The sequence below is a fragment of the Thamnophis elegans genome, chromosome 5, assembly GCF_009769535.1.
Source record: "Thamnophis elegans isolate rThaEle1 chromosome 5, rThaEle1.pri, whole genome shotgun sequence".
Classification (NCBI taxonomy): domain Eukaryota; kingdom Metazoa; phylum Chordata; class Lepidosauria; order Squamata; family Colubridae; genus Thamnophis; species Thamnophis elegans.
In genome coordinates, this window is record NC_045545.1 from 64913213 (window position 1) to 64935826 (window position 22614).

Here is a 22614-nt window from a genome sequence, read left to right on the forward strand (position 1 = left end):
CCTGAAGCGCACAGCTCCCTTTAGGCATTCGGAAGCCCTCTTCATATCTTATCAGCCATCCACCCGAGGTGCCAGGGTTTCCACGGCCACCATTAGCAGGTGGATTAGAGCGGCCATCTCTCAGGCCTACGGGGCAAGGGGACTTCAAGACCCAGAGGGCATCACAGCGCACTCCACCAGCAGTGCGGCCACCTCAGCAGCCTGGTCCACCCAGGCACCCATAGAGGAGATTTGCAGGGCTGCCGCCTGGTCTTCTCCCTTGCATTTCATTAGGCATTATCGGCTAGACGCTTACGCCTCTGCAGAAGCAGCCTTCGGCAGGAGGGTGTTGCAGGGACTCCTTGAATCTCCAGGGGCTCAGGCCCATTAATTCCCTCCCAGGACATCTAGCTTTGGTATTTCATTTGATGCAACTGGCAGAAATTTCTACCTTAAGCAGTTAATTGCTTAAGATTCTGAAATTTACAATAGCAACATATTAAGGTTTCTTCAGAAAAAAATCATGTCCCATCCATGAGACAAAATTGCCCTCATTTGTGGCTGTCAGACTGCCTCCTATTTTTTTATATATATCCGGACCTTTATATTTTTATTTTGTACTGCATCATTTCTATGTCATGCAGGCTTTGAAAAAAGAGGGACAGCTGACATGGACGGCTAAAAAACGACTCTTGTATCTCACCACTCTCTGTCTGTTTTAAAATAGCTATCATATGATTCATTAAAGCTTGTTTTGCTTGTTGGAGTTCTGCTTGCAATCCTTTTATTAGCCTTACATTCTCTTCTGTATTCTTTTCATTTTGCTGTTTCAGGGACTCAATTTCTTCTTGTTGCCTCTTAAAGAATATTTTGAGTTGTCCCAGCATACCAAAAGTAGTTTCTTGTAGTTTTTGTTTTTTCAGTTGGTTTATTTGTTCTCATAGACTCTTCACTTCTTAAACTCTGCTTGTGCTGGAGCCTCTGTAATTTCTTGCTTTTGCCACTTTTATGCTATCTTGTGGGCTTCTGATGAACACTTTTGGGTGTTGAGCTTGGTAGATGTTTTCCAGATAAGACCCTGTTTGAGCCTACAGTTCCAAATGTGAAATTATTATTCCAGGTTTCATCAAGCTCGCGAGTCTCTGATTCCAAAACAGTTGCCTCAGGTTTTCTAGCCACAACAGCTAAAGAGTTTACAAGCTCTTGATGCAAATCTGAAAGCTCCTGATTTGTTTTAGTACAGCTGATGATATAATTCTGCTTCTGCTTCCGTTCCAGTGATAGCTGTGATTGTAGAACAACCACCTAAAACAAGAACAAATGACATCAAAGACTAATGAATTATTTCTCTCTGAAGAACTTAATTTCTAGTTTTCAACTCAAGGAACAGTATCTTATATAAAGTATAACTGTTAAGATTTATTATTTAACATATCTAAGTCGTGGTGGTGCAGTGATTAGAATGGAGTACCGGTACTGCAAACTAATTCACTGCTCACCCCAGGAGTTCAATTCTCACCGGCTCAAAGTTGACTCAGCTTTCCATCCTTCCAAGGTGGGTAAAATGAGGACCCAGATTGTTGGGGGTAATATGCTGACTCTGTAAACCGCTTAGAGGGTACAATATAGCACTGTGAAGCAGTATATAAGTCTAAGTGCTATTGCAATATCTAATATTACTAATAAATTCTGAGAAAATGTTATGTGATCATTAATAATCAACACTGAGTTGATGGTGCATAATTAACATGTTTTATAACAATTAATTGTGCATTTAAAACAGTGCATTCAACAGCAAAAACTGAATTATTCAAATGACGTGGATAAAAATATTTTGATTTTTTTTAAAAAAAATTAAGACTACAAAACGATTTTGAGGACAAAATGTTCCAAACTGTTCTGTTTTGTTGTTGCCAAAATGATTCTCTACTTTAAACTGTCTTTTAAGATCGTTGCTTACAAAAACTATTGTGAATCTTTAAAAATGTAGTTACAATGGAGGTGCAGCTCTCCAACAATGGAGAATAAGAAAAGCAGTTCTACGAGACCTAGTGTATTCCAATTATAAAACACACACCTGTTTTTGTAACTCTGCCAGTTGCTTTTGGAGAATCTGGGTTTCTTTCTAGAGGAAAAGGAGAGAGAAAACTCATGCTTATCTTCAAGATTATTATTTAAGAAAGGAAACTATTTATATAGATTTTCTCTCATTTATTCAGGTTCAACCAAACAATTATAAACTTTAGTTTAAATATAAAGGTAAATGTATCCCTTTCTTAGCTGAGGGAGCCAGATTTGTTCGAAGACATTTCTGTGGTCATGTGGCCAGCATACACTGAGGTACACAGAACACCCACCAAAGTGGTATCTATCTACTTGCCTTTGCATGCTTTCATACTGCTAGTTAGGCAAGAGCTGGGGCAAGTAATGGAAGCTCACTCTCTTGTGTGATGCTTGGGCCTCAAACCCGGGTGGTCAGCTTTCAAAATGATAAGCTCAGCGTCTTTAACTGCTGAGCCATAGCGCCCCGTAGTTAAATATAATGGGAAGGGAAGAAAATAGTGGATGGTTTTAAGTGCAACTTCTGATAATAAAATATGCAAACTCTGCATAGCATGGATTAAGGATATTTGAGGAACTGTCTTACCCCAATGGGACTAGCCTGCCCTACCCACACTGGCAGAAGGGGTATGTGTCAGATCCCATCATCAAAGAATTTGGGATGGCAGGGTCCAGACAAAAAACCTTTTCAGCTGTGGCTCCTGGAGAACATTGTGCTCCCCAAGGTGAAATCTGCATCCACCTTTTTGGCTTTCCAAAAGAGCTTGAAGATATAGCTCTGTGAACTGACCTGCAACCCCAATAATGGCATATTATTCTGTAGGAGGCTAATGGATTAGATAAAATCCCACATTGCTTCCTTCCTCTTCATCTTGGTAAATTTAATTTTAACTAATTTAAAATTTAAAATATCTATTGTTTTATGTAGCATTTTTATTTAATGGTTGCAAGCTGCCTTTGGTGACATGGGTTGCATAAACATTTTGTATGTATGTATGTATGTATGTATGTATGTATGTATATATGTATATATGTATATATGTATGTATGTATGTTCAAACCTTTGAAATCGACCATTGACTTACCTGAACGTGTGCTGCGAGGGGAATCCAAGCATGGGTTAACTTTGTCCATTAGCCTAGAGACTGAGTTATGTAAATTGGTGACCACGCCTCCTCAGACTGCATGGGTCAGTTTTGTACGAAGTCAGCCATTTAATGATGTATAACAAGAACAATAACAATAACAAATAAAGGCCGTAGCCCAAAAGGTATACAAACATTGTCAGAAACACAAGTCACAGTAGGTAAAGTCCGTCATAGTCCAGTCACAAGTCAATGAAAGTCAGTCAAGTTCAAGTCATGACCACCCTGGCCAGCCGAAGCTGCGGGCGGGTTTGGATTCCACTCGCAGCACACATAGAAGGACCGTTCAGGTAAGTCAACGGTCGTTCTCCTGTGTGCTGCTTGGGAAATCCAAGCATGGGACATGCCAAAGCAATTAAGGTCCAGGGCGGGAGCTAGGCTGGCCAGGGTCCCCCGCAGGGGGGAGCACCTGTTGCAACACACGCCGCCCAAAGGAAGCCTCAGCCGAGGCATACACGTCAACCTTGTAATGTCGGATGAACGGCAACAGTGAAGACCAGGTAGCCGCTCTACAGATTTCTTCCACTGAGGCTTGCGTGGCCCAGGCCGCCATGGTGGCCGCACTCCTGGTAGAGTGGGGAGTGATGCGCCTGGGGACCTGTCGAGATTGGCTGTCATAAGCAAGAGCGATGCACGCCTGCAACCATCGACCTATCGTATGAGAAGAAACCTTCTGTCCCATGGATAATGGTTGAAAGGACACAAAGAGTGCTTCTGATCGCCTGAAGGACGCTGTGTGTTTCACGTAGCGACGAAGAACTCTGCGTACATCCAGGTGATGCCATTGGCGCTCCTGCGGATGAGAAGGGTTGGGGCAAAAGTCCGGAAGGACGAGCTCCTGAGCCCTGTGGAACAACGTGTTGACTTTTGGTAGAAAGGCTGGGTCCAAACGGAGAACGACTTTGTTGGGGTTGAATATACAGAGATCCGCCCGAACGGACAGTGCCGCCAATTCAGAAACCCGCCTGGCTGATGTAATAGCCACCAAGAACATGGTCTTAAGAGTCAGTAGTCGAAGACTGATGGAAGTAATAGGTTCAAATGGAGAGTCCATAAGTGCCCTGAGCACTAAAGTCAAATCCCAAGTAGGGTAGCGGTGCACGGTCAGAGGCCGGATGTTGGCTGCCCCTTTCAGGAAAGCCTTGACTTGCGAATGCTGCGACAAGGAACGTCCTTGACCTCCCCCAATCACCGTGGCAAGGGCCGTGACCTGCCTGCGAAGCGTATTGGGTGCCAAACCTTTGTTAAGTCCAGATTGCAGAAAGTCCAACACTCGGGGCACCGAATCCTGGAGGGGGTCTGCCCCAGTCCGGCGGCACCACCTGCAGAAAGCTTGCCAGATAGCCTCGTAAATTTGAGTGGTGGAAGGCCGACGGGCCGCTTGAATCATGTTGATGACCTCGCTGGAATAATGAAGGTCAGTCAGAATAGTCCACTCACGTGCCACACGGCTAATTGTAGCAACTGGGGGTTCGGATGTATGAGGGCCCCCTGATTGAGCTGGATCTGATCATCCGGGATCCTCCACGGGCGCGAGATCGACAGGTGCACCAGGTCGGCATACCAGGTTCGCCGGGACCACATTGGAGCCACCAGAAGGACTTCCGTTCGTTCCGACAGTATCTTCTGGATGACCGCCGGAATCACTGGTAGAGGGGGGAAGGCGTAAAGGAGGCTGGCTGGCCACGGGCTGCGCAAGGCATCCACTCCCTCCGCTCCGGAGTCACATACCTGGAGAAGAAACGGGGCAGTTGCGCATTGTGAGGCTGCGCGAACAGGATGGCTGAACCTGTGGGAAATCTGTTGGAAGAGGTCGGGATGGAGCTGCCACTCCGCATGATCCACTGTGGCTCTGCTCAGCCAATCCGCCTGGACGTTGGATTCACCCGAAATGTGCTCCGCTCGAAGGGACAACAGTCTGGATTCCGCCCAATGATGCAATTTTTCTGCCTCCATCATGAGGGCTCTGGAATGTGTGCCCCCTTGGCGGTTGAAATGTGCCTTGGAGGCACATTGTCGGTCAGGATCAGCACGTGTTTGTGAGTCACAATGTCCTGGAATTCTTGCAGGGCCAGTCGGATGGCCCGTAACTCCAGCCAATTGATGCTGTTGGACAGCTCCCGGTCCGACCAATGACCCTGCGCCACCCGATCCAGGGCATGGCCGCCCTATCCAAACAGACTGGCGTCCGTCGTAACCTGGATGCATTCCGGTTCCTTGAACGGACACCCCTTGAGAACCTTGGAGGACGCCCACCATCGAAGTGATCTGAGGGGCTTGGGTGGAAGACGGACCTTGAGTTGAGAATGACTGGTGTGAGACCTCTGATAAGGAAGCAGGAACCATTGGAGTGGTTGTGCGTGAAACCTGGCCCAGGGAACGATGTCGATGCAAGAAATCATCTTTCCTAACAGCTGAGAGAGTAAGGCCAGGGGCACAAGTCGCAAGGCTGACACTTGAGATGCCAGCCGTTGGATGCTCTGTCACCTCTCCAGGGACAGGAAAACTTTGCAGGTGACTGAGTTGATGACAGTCCCTAAGTGAAGAAGCGATGTAGTTGGCTGCAGATGGCTCTTGGGAAGATTCAGCACGAACCCGTGCCTCCGCAGGGAGTCCATCGTTACTTGAAGATCCCATAGGGCCTGGTCTCGGGATGGCGACAGGACCAAGATGTCATCTAAATAACAATTCACTCTCACCGGAACCGAATGAAGTGAGGCCACCACTACCGCCAGGAGCTTGGTAAAAGTGTGGGGCGCTGGCGAAAGACCGAAAGGCAAGGCCCGGTACTGGAAATGACGGCCCGCAAATTGGAAGCGCAGAAACCGCCGATGAGCCGGATGAATAGGCACATGGAGGTATGCCTCCTTGATGTCGACTGATGTCATCATGTCGCCTTGGCGGATGGATGCCAGGATGCTCTTTAACGACTGCATCTTGAACCACTGATACTTGATGTACCAATTGAGTCTTTTCAGATCTAGAATGGCTCGCCATCCTCCTGAGATTTTGGGTACCAGAAATAGAATGGAGTAAAACCCTAGGCCTTCCTGCTCTTTGGGAACCTGTTCTATTGCATTGATGGAGATGAGATGATGTATTTCAGCTTCCATGAGGCGCCGCTTTACTGAACACCTGGGTACGGGGCACCTGATGAACTGTCTTGGGGGAATGGAGAGAAATTCTAGGGTGAGGCCCAGCCTTACCACCTGAAGGGCCCAGGCGTCGGACGTGGTTTCCGCCCACTGATGAGCGAAGACCAGCAGATGCCCACCCACTGGCTCCTCCCCTTGTGAGTCACCGGTACCTCCGAAAGGACCGGTTTCCCGAGCCACGAAAGGATCTCCTGTTGTGGGATTGCGTCTGGTGCTGTTGGCGCCCCCTGTCCCTGCCCCCCACGGTCCTGGCCGTGGTCCTGTGACTGGTGAAAACCCCTGTTGTAATGGGGAACGAAGGGGGCCACTGAGTAACCAAATAGCCTCCCCGAAAGGACTGGCGTCTGTTATATGACTGCTGCCTCCTGGTATTGCGCCCCCCCGAGGAGGGAAGCACCTTGCATTTGTCCCTGGTCTCTATGAGTATGGGGTCGAGAACGGACCCAAACAAAGCCCCGCCCTTGAAAGGTGTGGACGCCAGGCGCCATTTAGACTTAATGTCGGCTTGCCAATGGCGGAGCCACAAGAGGTGACAAGACGCCACATTGGACACCACAGCGCGAGAAGCGAACTTGGCAGCATTGAGCGTGGCATCCGCCGAAAACTCTAAAGCAGCCATAATCTTAGTAACGTCCTGGTGAAGACATAGCTCATCAGGAGCCAGTCTCTCCTGCAACTGTTTAAGCCAGAGCACAGAAGTTCTATTAAAGAACGATGCCGCAGTAGCAGCACGCAAGGCCCAGGCCGCAGCCTGGTGGGTCTTACGAATTACTGTTTCAGCTTTATGGTCCTCTGCCTTCAGACCCTCAGAAATTTCAGACGGAATCAGAGCAGGGGACGCTAGGGCTGCTACTGGCTGATCCACAGTTGGGAATTGCAAAATGTTTTCCAAGTCAGGGGTGGAAGTGTATAACTTCCTGTCCCCGTTGCTGGGCGGGGTAACCGCAGTTGGCTGGTCCCATTGTTTCTGAATGAGATCCATGAAGAGCTTTGGTGAAGGAATCACTTCCTGCAATGAGACTGGTTCAGCAAAGAGGCGCTCAGTAGTGTCGAGGCCTACAGCTGAACTGTCCTTGGGAGCTACCTCTCCCATGTGAGTAGTGGCCTTAGCTTTGAAACAATAAGTATTTGAATAGAGTAGGTTTAAACAGGCTAGAAGAATTAGGCTGATCAAAGATCAGGCCCTCATCATCAGAGAACTCCCTATCTACTAACTCCCCTTCCTCCACCAAGGCCGAATCCTCACTATAAGCAGAGGGGGGAGGAGAAGAAGAAGGCCCTGCTTGCAGATCAGGAAGATCTATATGTGGAGCCGGGATAGGAGGCCCACCTTGGGAACTAACAATCACCGGGGCCTGGTTCCTTCGAAGCAGCTCAGCATCCACCCCCCTGGATATGGCTGCAGAGATCATCTGGTAAAGGTCTGGGGATAGGCCCTGGTCATAGCCTTCCATAGGCCTTAGGCCTGCAGTAGTGGGAGTAAATGTAGCAGAAGGCCCAGCACGTGGCATTAGGTAGGCCGGAGCAGCCTGGGCCTCAGGCAATACAGAGGGGGGTTGGAGCCCCACCCCCCCTGCCCCAGTTTCAGAAATAGCAGGGAGAGATCGATCCGGGGACCAGGCCTGATGCCCTGCTGGCTGGGGAGCAGGCGAAATATGCTGAGGTAATAACGTGGGAGGGGAACTCCTACCCTCCCTGGAGGTTTTTGAAGCTGGCTTGGACATATCCTTCTTTTTGTGGCCTTTATCAGGGGCCTCAGAGGCCTCCCTGGGTCTCTGGCTGGTGGTTCTAGAGGCAGCTCTGCCAGGTCTCGAACTAACCCCCGCTTGGGCAGTACCCTGGTTATCAACAGAGGGTTCAACTGTACCACCCAGAGAAGAATGATCAGCCATTATAATGATTAGATGCAAAAAGACTCAAAGGGCACAAAGCACAGCGTTCACTTGCAAAGAGAAAGGACCGCGTGGTCAGCAGCAATGCCACGAACTTTTCTCCAAGGCAAACAAAGCCGAAGTGAGTGAGGTGGGAGGGCTGATGAGTCAGCAGCCCCTTTTAAGCGCGAAGAAAGGCAACGCCCAATCCTTACAGCGCCTGCGCTCCAAACTGCTCCAAAATGGCGCAATTCAGGTGCCAAATTCAAAAGCCAGCAGTGAGCGAAAATGCCGCCTTCGACTCCCACAACGGGAATCAGACAAGCGGCGACGATAGCGCGCTCCCAAGACGGCCCATGGTCCAGCGGTGGGTTAAACCGCACCGCACATGGCAGGTTGGCCCCAGCGGCAGAAGAAGGAGCCGCGCCGCGAATGGCGGGCGTTTCACTGGTTCCGAAGCGGCGGGCTCTCCAGCTACAAGGTCGGTGCAAGCCGTAAACACACGCTGCGATTATGAGCCCCCAAGCCCCAAAACGCAAGTAAGCGCTTGTCGCCAAGTGCCTTGCAAGACTCCAATAGCCTGCAGCCAAAAACCTTAGAGCTAGCAGCAACAAAAAGCAAGGCAAATACCTGATCGAGGCAACGAGCCACAAAGGGACTGGGCAGGCAGCGAACTGCCGCCTCTCCCTTCGCCACACATAACCTTCCACAAATCCAAGAAAAAACAATTGAGAAGAAATCCAAGATGAAGTATAAATTTGTCTCATTAGTCTGGAGAAGAATTGGTATACGTCTCTTTCGGCTGGACTGAGTTAAAAAACTGACCGATCCAGTCAGAGGAGGCGTGGTCACCAATTTACATAACTCAGTCTCTAGGCTAATGGACAAAGTTAACCCATGCTTGGATTCCACAAGCAGCACACAGGAGGAGAGAATCTTTTGTGACCCAGAGTCAGCTTGTGAATATTCAAAACTTACAGAAAAGTCTCTATGACAGCTTTTCAGTTTCCTTCGTTCATGTTCTACCTGCAATCAATAAGAGAAACAAAAATGTTATCCTAAATTATGTAAAACTGGCTAATAACTGACTACTGATACTGAACAGATTACTGAACATAAGGTAAAGAAATCCAAGCACAAAATACTGAATTGTGAATAGCCCTAAATTTCTGAAAATAAGTAACGTGTATGAGAATATTCAGGACATCCAGATTCAGCCAAAGTTTTGTTCCATATAATATTAACTTTGTGAACTCTCAAGCACCCTCCCCTTTTCACTTTGTATTCAAGGTGGATAGTGATTAATATTTACACGTATTTATTTGTTAGGGTGTTGGTATATACATATATATATATAGCATATCTATATCTGTGTTATGTAGGTGTACTCTTCTGAGAGCAGGCAACAGGTTTTTGTTTTTAATGTGTGCCAGAGTGCCCACTGAAAAAAAAATACAAGGTTATCTTAACCTTAATAGTGACTATTCAATAAAATCAATAAAACAAAGGAAGTAAAAAAAAAGAGTGAACAAGTTTTGTTAATTACACTGTGAGATAAGTTGGCAAACCTTTTATGATATTGCAGTACTGTGACCAATAGGAAAGTAGAGCTTTATTTAAATCCTATTAATAGATCAAAACATTCTGGTTAAACAAATTACACTGAAAATAGCATGTTGACTAAATATATGAAGCAGATCGTTGGAAAAAACTATGGGAAGCTTCAGGATTAAAAACAGTTGCCCCACTCTTTCACCAAATGCATACTGTCCCTAATGATATCTTCCAAACATTGGCATGGAGTTATTTTGGCCCATTCCTTTTTGACACACTGATATATTTGGGCTGTCCTGCATGAACTGCTTTCTTTTTGTCATACTACAAAATTTCTGTTGAGTTAAGTCATGGTTTTAATCCTCCCATTCAAATAATTATTTCTTTTGGTTCAGCCATGTTTTTACATATTTACTTTGTGTTTAGAACTCCTATAAAATTCATTGATATAATGCAAAATCCATTACTTCCTCAACCTGCACTGAAAATAATGCAGTATTCAATAATATTGTTTATTGAACAGTATTTGTAATATTTATTGAACAGTTATTTGTAATATTGAACACAGTAAAGGTTGACTCACTGTATTAAAAAATGACAGAATGCATTGTCTTACACATTTGTTGTTCAATAAGAAGCTCTTTAATGAGTGTTTAGATTAATTTGATCACATTAAAGGGCAAAAGACTATTTTTCCCAATCACTGTATAATGAGGGCTAACATATGATTACATTGCACTGAAAAATAATGCTGATCTTGGTTATTTTTCCTTTACAGAAAAGCTTACCTGTTGCAATGCATCTCTCAATTGAGCATTCTGCTATTCTAAACCATATTTATCATTCTCCAATCTGGCCACAGCTTGCTGCAGAAGTTGTAAAAGCTTATACAAGAGTCGTTTTTCAGCCATCCATGTCAGCTGTCCTTCTTTTTTCAAAGCCTGCATGACATAGAAATGATGCAGTACAAAATAAAGATATAAAGGTCCGGATATATATATATAAAATATGAGGCAGTCTGACAGCCACAAATGAGGGCAATTTTGTCTCATGGATGGGACATGATTTTTTTTCTGAAGAAACCTTAACATGTTGCTATTGTAAATTTCAGAATCTTAAGCAATTAACTGCTTAAGGTAGAGATGTCAGCTGCATCAGTTCCTACAGGTATAAATGTTAATCATTTGCAATAAAATCAAGACTAACCTTAAAAATTATATAATATGATTGATAGAATGGGAAGCAAAAAGGCATAAAGAATTATAATAAAGTTATACTTTAAGGTGCCAAAAAACCCTGATGAAAATTGGAATATATCTTGCTCTTCTATATGAAACATTGCCATCTCACACGTTTCATATCTGTTCTTTTATCTTACCTTTCCGGCCTCATTATGCTGTACCCCTGGTATATCATTTTCACTGCATAGCAGATCAGAAACTCCCACCACAGTTTCAATAATGAATCTTGACTCCTTCAGAGATTTAAAAGCTGTATCCAATTGTTCCTATAGGAAAACAAACAAAACTCTTTGCTTATTTAAGTGTTGTGGCTCGGTAGGAGCCTTTGTAGCTGCTATCAGACTCTGACACAGAAACCTCCTGTGAGTGGTTTCAGGATGCTCACAGGAGAGGAGAACAAGCATTGTGGCTCGTTAAGGATCTCCTCCTGTGGATAAAAGACTGATGGTGCCACGCCTTAGTTGCAGAAGTCAATGTTCGTTCATTCTGTTCCTGTTCTAGTCAAGGTTCCCCGTTCGTGTTCATGATTCAGAGAACCAACTTGGAGATGTGGTTTGCTGTAAGAGTTTGTTTTTGCATTTGCTGTTTTACTTTTGCCAGAGAATTTATCTGTGTTTATTTTGGGCTTGCAGCCAGCCCGAGCCGGGATTGATAAAAACATTTTTCCTTTGCAAGCTGTGTTTGGCTGTCGTTTCTGAATGGGCAAGGTGGGGGTCAGAACATTTAAGTACGGTAAGTTAAATATAACTTTACTGTTCACATGCTTTATAAACTATGCTGAACCTGCAACAGTTTCCATGCATTTTAAGATAAAATGCTTACCTGGAGATGAAATCTATCCACGTCCCTTTCTGAAACCATGCTCTGTGTAACAGCCATTTCCTCCTTTAAAATTCTCATAGCCTCTTCACTTCGGGCAAGGGTCAAATCCAACCTCTGGGCCTTTTGCTTCCATTCTATCTCACCACTCTCTGTCTGTTTTAGAACAGCTATCATATGATTCAATTCTTGTCTGTTTATTATTTTCTCATTTTCCAAATGTTCGATCTTTTCCTTCTGCCATTGCAAGCACTGGTCCTTTTCCTTAATAACCTTGCTTTTAGCTAGTTCTTCTTCTTTCTCTGCATACAACCGGTTAATCGTATCCAGATCCTGCTGTAGACTTAAAACAGTATGCTGTACTTCCTCTTTCTGTTTTGAGAGTTCCTTGATACGTGTTTGTAAGGATTTTATTTCCTTTTCTTTGTCGTGAAGGGAAGACCTAGTAAGATGCAGTTTATCCAAGATAAATTTTGTCTGTGCCTCCTGTTGTTGAACTTGCTGAAGGTTGTTCTTTAAATATTTGATCTGCCATTCTCCATTTTTTAAAGCTTGTTTTGCTTGTTGGAGTTCTGCTTGCAATCCTTTTATTAGCCTTACATTCTCTTCTGTATTCTTTTCATATTGCTCTTTCAGGGACTCAATTTCTTCTTGTTGCCTCTTAAAGAATATTTTGAGTTGTCCCAGAATACCAAAAGTAGTTTCTTGTAGTTTTTGTTTTTTCAGTTGGTTTATTTGTTCTCATACTCTTCACTTCTTAAACTCTGCTTGTGCTGGAGCCTCTGTAATTTCCTGCTTTTGCCACTTTTATGCTACCTTGTGGGCTTCTGATGAACACTTTTGGTGTTGAGCTTGGTAGATGTTTTCCAGATAAGACCCTGTCTGAGCCTACAGTTCCAAATGTGAAACTATTATTCAAGGTTTCATCAAGCCCGCGAGTCTCTGATTCCAAAACAGTTGCCTCAGGTTTTCTAGCCACAACAGCTAAAGAGTTTACAAGCTCTTGATGCAAATCTGAAAGCTCCTGATTTGTTTTAGTACAGCTGATGATATAATTCTGCTTCTGCTTCCGTTCCAGTGATAGCTGTGATTGTAGAACAACCACCTAAAACAAGAACAAATGACATCAAAGACTAATGAATTATTTCTCTCTGAAGAACTTAATTTCTAGTTTTCAACTCAAGGAACAGTATCTTATATAAAGTATAACTGTTAAGATTTATTATTTAACATATCTAAGCCGTGGTGGTGCAGTGATTAGAATGGAGTACTGCAAACTAATACACTGCTCACCCTAGGAGTTCAATTCTCACCGGCTCAAAGTTGACTCAGCTTTCCATCCTTCCGAGGTGGGTAAAATGAGGACCCAGATTGTTGGGAGTAATATGCTGACTCTGTAAACCGCTTAGAGGGTACAATATAGCACTGTGAAGCAGTATATAAGTCAAAGTGCTATTGCAATATCTAATATTACTAATTAATTCTGAGAAAATGTTATGTGATCACTAATAATCAACACTGAGTTGATGGTGAATAATTAACATGTTTTATAACAATAAATTGTGCATTTAAAACAGTGCATTCAACAGCAAAAACTGAATTATTCAAATGACGCAAATAAAAATATTTTGATTTTTTTAAAAAAAATATTAAGACTACAAAACGATTTTGAGGACAAAATGTTCCAAACTGTTCTGTTTTGTTGTTGCCAAAATGATTCTCTACTTTAAACTGTCTTTTAGGATCGTTGCTTACAAAAACTATTGTGAATCTTTAAAAATGTAGTTACAATGGAGGTGCAGCTCTCCAACACTGTAGAATAAGAAAAGCAGTTCTACGAGATCTAGTGTATTCCAATTATAAAACACAAACCTGTTGTCGTAACTCTGCCAGTTGCTTTTGGAGAATCTGGGTTTCTTTCTAGAGGAAAAGGAGAGAGAAAACTCATGCTTACCTTCAAGATTATTATTTAAGAAAAGAAAACTATTTATATAGATTTTCTCTCATTTATTCAGGTTCAACCCAACAATTATAAACTTTAGTTTAAATATAAAGGTAAATGTATCCCTTTCTTAGCTGAGGAGCCAGATTTGTTCGAAGACATTTCTGTGGTCATGTGGCCAGCATACACTGAGGTACACAGAACACCCACCAAAGTGGTATCTATCTACTTGCCTTTGCATGCTTTCATACTGTTAGTTGGGCAAGAGCTGGGGCAAGTAATGGAAGCTCACTCTCTTGTGTGATGCTTGGGCCTCGAACCCAGGCGGTCAGCTTTCAAAATGACAAGCTCAGCGTCTTTAACTGCTGAGCCGTAGCGCCCCGTAGTTAAATATAATGGGAAGGGAAGAAAATAGTGGATGGTTTTAAGTGCAACTTCTGATAATAAAATATGCAAACTCTGCATAGCATGGATTAAGGATACCTGAGGAACTGTCTTACCCAATGGGTCTAGCCTGCCCCACCCACGCTGGCAGAAGGGGTATGTGTCAGATCCCATCATCAAAGAATTTGGGATAGCAGGATCCAGACCAAAAACCTTTTCAGCTGTGGCTCCTGGAGAACATTGTGCTCCCCAAGGTGAAATCTGCATCCACCTTTTTGGCTTTCCAAAAGAGCTTGAAGATATAGATCTGACAACTGACCTGCAACCCCAATAATGGCATATTATTCTGTAGGAGGCCAATGGATTAGATAAAATCCCACGTTTCTTCCTTCCTCTTCATCTTGGTAAATTTAATTTTAACTAATTTAAAATTTAAAATCTCTGTTTATTGTTTTATGTAGCATTTTTATTTAATGATTGAAAGCTGCAATCATTGAACCTCTACTTCAGCCTCTTCCAGGTCTGACACCTCCTTAAGCCCTGTTGGGGTGGGGGATGGTGCCCAAGCTTCTGAAGCCTTAGGGGCCTTGCTTTGGCTTACTACTGAGAGGAGAGACCAGTTAGGGCGGGCTAGAGAGTCTAGCCGAGAGCCTGCAGATCTGCGCTGGCAAGTAGGTCAGCATGGGGTGCCAAAGTTCCCTGCAGCCGCAGCGAGGAGGGATGGTCCCTGCCTGGCCACCCAGAACGAGGTCCCGTGCTTAGAGCTGCCCTCCACGGCGATCTACTGGATGGACAAGGCTGCGCAGTTAAATTAGAGGCTTCTGAGGGGATTCACGCCAAAATAAACTGTCCAAAATGGCGGGTGGCCACACGTGCGCGCCAGGAGCGAGTTCGGGGCCTTCGGAGCCTAGCGCTCCTTGCGAGGGGAATACCAGCTGTTAAGACTCACCCTCGCAGCGCGGGCGATGGCCTTACGCTCCCCGATCCACAGCACGACTCATGGAGGAGGATAGGCTGGGAGGACTCCAGGCAGCCTGTCTGCGCTGCTAGCAATTACCCCCCCCCCCCAATGCAAAGGAATATAAGGGGGAAAGGCCTGGCTGGCAGCTGGTTGAAGCGCCACAGAGGGCAACCTGGTCGCTAACTGAATCATGCCATCGGAAATGCCTTTCGATATGGCACGAGCCACAACCTCCTCCATGGCCCTGGACAAAACAGAATCCTGACCCTGAAGGGGAGGGGGCTCCAATTCTGAGGGAGCTAAGGATTCCTCCTCAGCCCCCGAATCCAAATCTGCCAGGGAATCTAGAGCCATGGAATGGGTAGGTGATCCCAAGGATGCCCTATGAGGGTTGGGGGAAAACCCAAAGTCCTCACTGCCTGGGCCTAAGGGGCATTCCCCTCACTGGGATTCACCTCTGGGAGACCCACCCTCAAACTCAGCTGGGGAGGGCTTCACAGGATCCTTGCACTGTGCGGCCTGGGCCTTCTGGAACTGCTTTTCCAGGGCCTTCCATTTTCTCCTCAGCCTTGGAAGGCACCCCCGGTTTGGGCTGTCTGCCTTTAAAGGAGCAATAGCAGTAGACTTATATACCGCTTCATAGGCCTTTCAGGCCTCTCTAAGCGGTTTACAGAGAGTCAGCATATTGCCCCCAACAATCTGGGTCCTCATTTTACCCACCTCGGAAGGATGGAAGGCTGAGTCAACCCTGAGCCGGTGAGATTTGAACCGCTGACCTGCTGATCTAGCAGTAGCCTGCAGTGCTGCATTTAACCACTGCGCCACCTTGGAGGCATCCACCCTAACACTTTTGGCTGCAGGGGTAGGCCTACTGCACTTTTTAGGGGTAGGCCCTGTCATGGTCTCGTCCTGTCTCTCCCCAGTGCCACCCTGATGGCCTGCGGCTGTTCCATTGAGGCTGGTTAGAATACAGGCCTGGAGAGGTGATGTAGGCCGGGCTCAGGGCCTCTGATGGCTTCGGGCCTACCGCTGAAAGGCTTCGGGCCTACCGCTGAGAGGCTTCGGCCTACTGCTGAGAGGCTTCGGGCCTACTGCTGAGAGGCTAACCTAAACTACACTATCTAAGTTAAGAAACCTAGGGAATAACCCAAGGAATAAACAAAAATAAAAATAAAGGGAGCTACAATCTCTCACAAGAAGGGTCTGAGTCCAGGTTGATGCCCAAGAACTGGAGCTCAGCAAAAGACGTCCTATAGGGCGACCGAGTTTTTTGAAACTGAGCCCCTGAAGTAACCAGGGGGCGGAGCTACAGTCAAAATTAAACTCAGTTCCTTGGGCAGCAAGCTGAAGTTAACCCGAGCTTGGACACTCCAAGAAGCGCATAGGAGAAGAAAACTATTTATATAGATTTTCTCTCATTTATTCAGATTCAACCCAACAATTATAAACCTTAGTTTAAATATAAAGGTAAATGTATCCGTTGTCCAATATCCATTTCTTAGCTGAGGGAGCCAGATGTGGTCATGTGGCCAGCATACACTGAGGTACACCGAACACTGTTACCTTCCCACCAAAGTGGTATCTATCTACTTGCCTTTGCATGCTTTCATACTGCTAGTTGGGCAAGAGCTGGGGCAAGTAATGGAAGCTCACTCTCTTGTGTGATGCTTGGGCCTCGAACCCAGGCGGTCAGCTAGATAAAATCCCACGTTGCTTCCTTCCTCTTCATCTTGGTAAATTTAATTTTAACTAATTTAAAATTTAAAATCTCTGTTTATTGTTTTATGTAGCATTTTTATTTAATGATTGCAAGCTGCCTTTGGTGACATGGGTGGCATAAACATTTTGTATGTTTGTATGTATGTATGTATGTATATATGTATGTATATATGTTCAAACCTTTGAAATGGAGAGAATCTTTTGTGACCCAGAGTCAGCTTGTGAATATTCAAAATTTACAGAAAAGTCTCTGACTGCTTTTCAGTTTCCTTTGTTCATGTTCTACCTGCAATCAATAAGAGAAACAAAAATGTTATCCCAAATTATGTAAAACTGGCTAATAACTGACTAGTGATACTGAACAGATTACTGAACATAAGGCAAAGAAATCCAAGCACAAAATACTGAATTGTGAATAGCCTAAATTTCTGAAAATAAGTAACGTGTATGAGAATATTCAGGACATCCAGATTCAGCCAAAGTTCTGTTCCATATAATATTAACTTTGTGAACTCTCAAGCACCCTCCTCTTTTCACTTTGTATTCAAGGTGGATAGTGTTGGTATATACATATGTATATAGCATATATATATCTGTGTTATGTAGGTGTACTCTTCTGAGAGCAGACAACAGGATTTTGTTTTTAATGTGTGCCAGAGTGCCCACAGAAAAAAAATTACAAGGTTATCTTAATCTTAATAGTGACTACTCAATAAAATCAATAAAACAAAGGAAGTAAAAAAAGTGAACAAGTTTTATTTTATTAATTATACTGTGACAAACCTTTTATGATATTGCAGTACTGTGACCAGAATAACAGAGTTGGAAGGGACCTTGGAGGTCTTCTAATCCAACCCCCTGCTCAGGCAGGAAACCCAACACCATTTCAGAAAAATGGCTGTCCAATCTCTTCTTAAAATCTTCCACTTTTGGAGCACGCAGTTTCTGGAGACAAATTATTCTACTGATTAATTGTTCTAATTGTTAGGAAATTTCTTCTTAGTTCTAGGTTGGTTCTCTTCTTGATTAGTTTCCATCCATTGCTTCTTGTTCTGCTGCCTTCAAGTGTTTCAGGAAAATAGATTGACTCTTTCTTCTTTGTGGCAGGCCCTGAGATATTGGAACACTGCTGTCATGTCACCCCTAGTCCTTCTTTTTGTTAAACTAGACATACCCAATTTCTGCAAATGTTCTTCATATGTTTTAGTCTCCTGTCTCCTAGTCATCTTTCTTGTTCTTCTCTGCACTTTTTAGAGTCTCAATCTTTTTAATCATGGCGAGCTAAACTGGATGCAAGTGTGGTGTAATAACAAGGCATTATAAAGTAGTACTAACACTTTGTGTGATCTTCATTTTATCCTTCTGTTAAAGCAGTCTAGGACTGTACTGGTTTTTAAGTAAAATCTTACTTTAAAATTTTTAATTTTAGGTAAAATCTTACTTTACTTTGCAGAGGCTCCAGACACTTGTTCCTTAGAAGATTAATTAAAATATTATAAAATACTATGTGAAGCCAAGAAGTGTCCATTTTTCATCATTTCAATTAACTAAAAATTGAAATTCAATACCCTTTACTCACAAGCACATGGCATATGTGGAAAAGCAATGTCTATATTTATCCGTAGCTTATCTCCCCTTGATTTATCAACATATAATTCTGGGTGAATCTAAAGATAAAGAAAATAAGCAAGCAAAAAATCATTTGTAGCTTAGACGCAAGATACTTACAGGATCACTTTTTCCCATACATTTTTACTGCCCTCTTAAATCAATGGGATACAATGGGTTAAGTTTGACATCAAGCGCCAATTAGATTTCTCCATGACAAGGCTCATATTAGTGAACAAATTACCACTAGATTTAAAGCAAGTTCCTTCTTTGTTTAAGTTTAGAAGTAGACTTGAAATATGGTTGTTTTCCCAGGAGTTTTAATGCTACCATTTTATGTTATATTTTATTGTTGTTTTTAAAACAGTTTTTACTAACCTTGAAAAGTGTTCAAGGAATAACTGTCTCACATATTGGCAACTGAGACCATTGCTTAGCATGATATCACACGGCTGCTTTATTTAGTGAGGACAATCCTACAATCCCAACTTTATGGCCTCCCACCTGATTTGATGGGATAATTTTAAGCCAGACACCATGAGAATTTAATAAAGGTGAGACCCAAAAGAGATTTTTGATATTTTCTGTCATATTAAAATTGAGTAAATGAATAAATAAAAAATTCATCAGGAGTTTTTGAAATTTGCTTCAGTGGCTTGAAAACAAGATTGCTTCTAAGCATCCCATATTCAAAAAACTAAAGAGGACTAGTTGTGGATTTTGGAAATCTAAAGCAAAGGAATTGATTTTGGACTGGTCCCATAAAGACCAGTCAGCAGAGTCAATATTTTGGACTCCTCAGAGCTGTAGCCCAATATCTCTGGAGGACAATAAGGTAGCGAATTCAGCTGGAGCATACTACAATATAGTGAGTAGGAGACACACAATTTTTATCTTTCAAGGCACCTGTTGTAAAGAAAAGGCAAATCCTGCTGAGGCACAATAGTCATATTAAGGTAGAAGGTAGGAACCTTAAGTAATATTTCCTTTGATTAGATGAGGGCAAAAGAGGCAAGCCAAAAAAAATGCAATGGGAGAATAGCAGTTAATGACTTCAACTACATTAATTTTAATAAAATGTATAATACAAATAAACCAATTTCAATGTAAATATATAGCTATGTTTTAAAATATATTATTAAATGTATACTTTCTGCTTGTATAAGTCCCAAAATGGACCATGAAAGTAACATTTACTATTTTATTCCACTTTCAGAATGGTGCATTTGATCTACCTTCTGTTTTTTTGAGACATCTTGTAGGATAAATTAGCCTGAAAGACAATAACTGGCTCATAGCTGCCTAGATTTCATAGGGCAAGCAGGGAACTTTGAATCCATTTGGTCATATCTAATGCAGTATCTGCTTCTAAAGAACATGTGAGAAAATCAAATGTTTACATTCACAAATTTGTATCCTAGGACAAGAAGAAAGAAACAGATTCTTTTACCTCCTTTGTAAGATAGTACTGGAGCTCTGAGAAGGACAAGAAGAACATAATGAGTCCACTGATTACAGTCACTGTATATGAAGAAAGAAAAGTTACATGTTGTCATTATCTTAAAGCTCATACATTTATCATTGTATTAACATTTGAGCATAGAAGCTGTAAAGTATTTAACTGGACAGATCAATGATCTATCTATACCAACAGACAGTTGTTCTATAATTTCAAACACATCTTTCGCATTCTACCGAAATACCAGGAACTGAGCCTGAAGTGCTCTGCATCACAAAGCATTTGCTCTATCACTGAACAATTGATTTTATTGTAACTTCTTTGTTGTGAGCCAACCAAAATTGTTGAGAGTTGAGCAGCATGCAAGGTTGATCAACTTTTTATTTATTCAAGAAAATTTAAATGGCTGCCTAATTCACTCTCGGTGATTTTGGGTTGCAAATCATCATCATCATCTTCCTAACAATTTTTGCATATTTCTATCTGTGCTATAAACATATGGGATACCAACAGGGGCCCTCACCAGGGCTTCCTTGACTGGAAATAAAAATGCATATACCTTTTAAGAAAACAACACTAGAAACATGTTTGGCTTACTCAAGAAACCATGCAGGGAATCATCTGGAGGAACTGCCTAGGCCCTTTGCAGATCACCTAGTGCCTCTAGTTAAAATACCCAGCACTATCAAAATGCATGAAAATGGGAAGATTTCTCAGGAAACTAATCAGCCTCTATGGAACTCCTTGTTGAGAGAAAAGGATTCAATGCCATCTTTTTATTTAAAATACAAAGGTATCCATCTAGTCCATGGGTGTCAAACTCGCCGCGTCACATTGCTGTCACTTGATGTTTCTTTTTTCCCATTCGCGGAGCTGGGGTGGGTGTGGCCTGTGTGTGACGCATCCAGCCCATAGGTTGCCAGTTTGACACCAGAGTTCTAGTCCATAAAAATGTAGCTGACAACATAACAGCTGTTTTAGGTACAACAAATTAGCAATTCCCCCCCCCCCACCTTTTAAAGAAAGCTTTCTTATAAAATTTTGAATCAATATTAAAATTTGGAATGATGAACCAATCCAAGCAATAATTAAATTAACTAGTCTTGGACTGCAGTAACATATAACCTGACTGACTTTTGCTATATTTGTGAAAATTAATTCATTGTATGAAACTTTTTATATACAAATATTATATTCATAGAAACAATGAATATTGTTTCTGAATTGTTTATGAAAAATATATATTGTACTCCAGCTGTATGTGGAAAAGTAAATTATGAAACTTCGTAATGCAGGGTCATTTGGTAAAACAAACATGTTTATGTTATTCAGATGCAATATGGTGCAATGCTTTTACTAACTATACCAACAAAATAAAAAAAATCAGGGGAAAAGTCCCTTCTTAGTTTTCAAAACCTTTAAAAAAGTGAGGGGGGGGGGAATATTAGGTAATATTCATTTTTCTTCAATAATAAAGTGTTAAATATTCATATATTAAACAACCACCCATTATTCTTGCCATAATTTTTAAAAGCTATTATTTTCCTCCAAGAAGGATGCAAGCTTTCTTTAAAGTTTTCCTTCATCTTGTTGACTTTTGATCTGCAATCTGGTGAATGTGTTCTGAGCCTCAAAGAGGTCCCAAAGGACAGCTGAACATTGCCAGCAGCAGCAATCAACTTGCCTTTTCAAAAAAATGCTTAAAAAGCAATGCATATATGTCATTTTTTTTTCAGATTCCAGAAAGCTGCTTTAATTAAAATTTCTACTATTGTTTCCTATCTATAAGCACATAGTTAAAGGAGTGGTGCTGAATCCTGGGAAGCAAAAGGCTCAGAAAAAGCTTGGATCAATATAAGTGAAAAACAAATTATGGCAAGTACTATATAGCAAAAAGAAATACTCCTAAAAGAGAGTATGTATTGCTTCATATATATTTTAAAAGATTTAAAATACTTTTGAGATATTATATTTCAGAACATTTAAATTTTAAACAAGCAATGGAATCACCAAAAAGCATCCATTCATTATCTCTGGAAGATTAATTCTGAATCTTTGTCTCATCTTTGTATTACTTTAAAAGAGTATAGATTACTGTACTTTAATAAGTAAGCAATGATAAAGAAAGCCATTATAAGATAATTTGACTCTTTTTACCAGTCCTCAATAGAACTCATTGGATTTTTACTGAGTATTAAATAAATGACGCAAAACATCTGGCAAAGGCTGAAAGATCCAAGCCAAAACGGAGCAATTTTGAGGACCTTAAATAAATTGACGTCCTGGGTCAACTCAAGCAGCCTCCAGGGACGTTTATAGTGGTGGACATCTGGGCCCTGAAATGCCCAGTTCAGTTAAAACACGAGCTACGTTGACCAATTAGAACGAGACAGTTTTTAAAAACAAACACTTTCATCTTCCCGCTGTTCCGCACCAACGTCATCTTCCCTTCGAACCAATAGGAGGCAGCGGAGAAGTACAGAAGCGGAGCCCAAGGGCTCACGGGTAACGTTGTTTTTCAAGGGCAGCTTTAATTACAACCGCCTTGAAGTGAACTCTATTTCCCACAAGTCGCTTCTGGATTTTTATGGGTTTTTTGGCTTAATACTCCTGCAAGCAAGCTCGGGAAATATATCGCTCAGCTGATTCGTAGCGTCTGGCCTACTTCTCTACTCCCCCCCCCCTCTCACCTGCTCGCTGCCTCACAGGTGGGGAG

At 42.6% G+C, this 22614-nt stretch overlaps 1 protein-coding gene across 1 annotated transcript; it reads right to left on the minus strand.

The window, feature by feature from the left end:
- Positions 1-1201: 1201 nt before the first annotated feature.
- LOC116509436 (centrosome-associated protein CEP250-like) lies at positions 1202-16012 on the minus strand. The gene is made up of 8 exons (XM_032218594.1): positions 15938-16012; positions 12642-12930; positions 11829-12565; positions 11144-11272; positions 10554-10706; positions 9190-9237; positions 2057-2104; positions 1202-1284 (listed from the first exon to the last, which is right to left on the minus strand). The coding sequence occupies exons 1-5, from the start codon at positions 16010-16012 to the stop codon at positions 10587-10589; spliced, it is 1350 nt and encodes a 449-aa protein (XP_032074485.1). The 3' UTR covers positions 1202-1284; positions 2057-2104; positions 9190-9237; positions 10554-10586.
- Between the last annotated feature and the right edge of the window lie 6602 nt (positions 16013-22614).

Excerpts from the sequence above, each read along its gene's own strand:
- LOC116509436 (XM_032218594.1), bottom strand. The coding sequence starts at position 16,012 with ATGACAGGGCCTACCCCTAAAAAGTGCAGTAGGCCTACCCCTGCAGCC. Across the intron at positions 12,566-12,641 it reads GTTCATCAGAAGCCCACAAG|AACAAATAAACCAACTGAAA; the intron begins GTAGCATAAAAG and ends GAAGAGTATGAG. Across the intron at positions 10,707-11,143 it reads AGCATAATGAGGCCGGAAAG|GCTTTGAAAAAAGAAGGACA; the intron begins GTAAGATAAAAG and ends TATGTCATGCAG.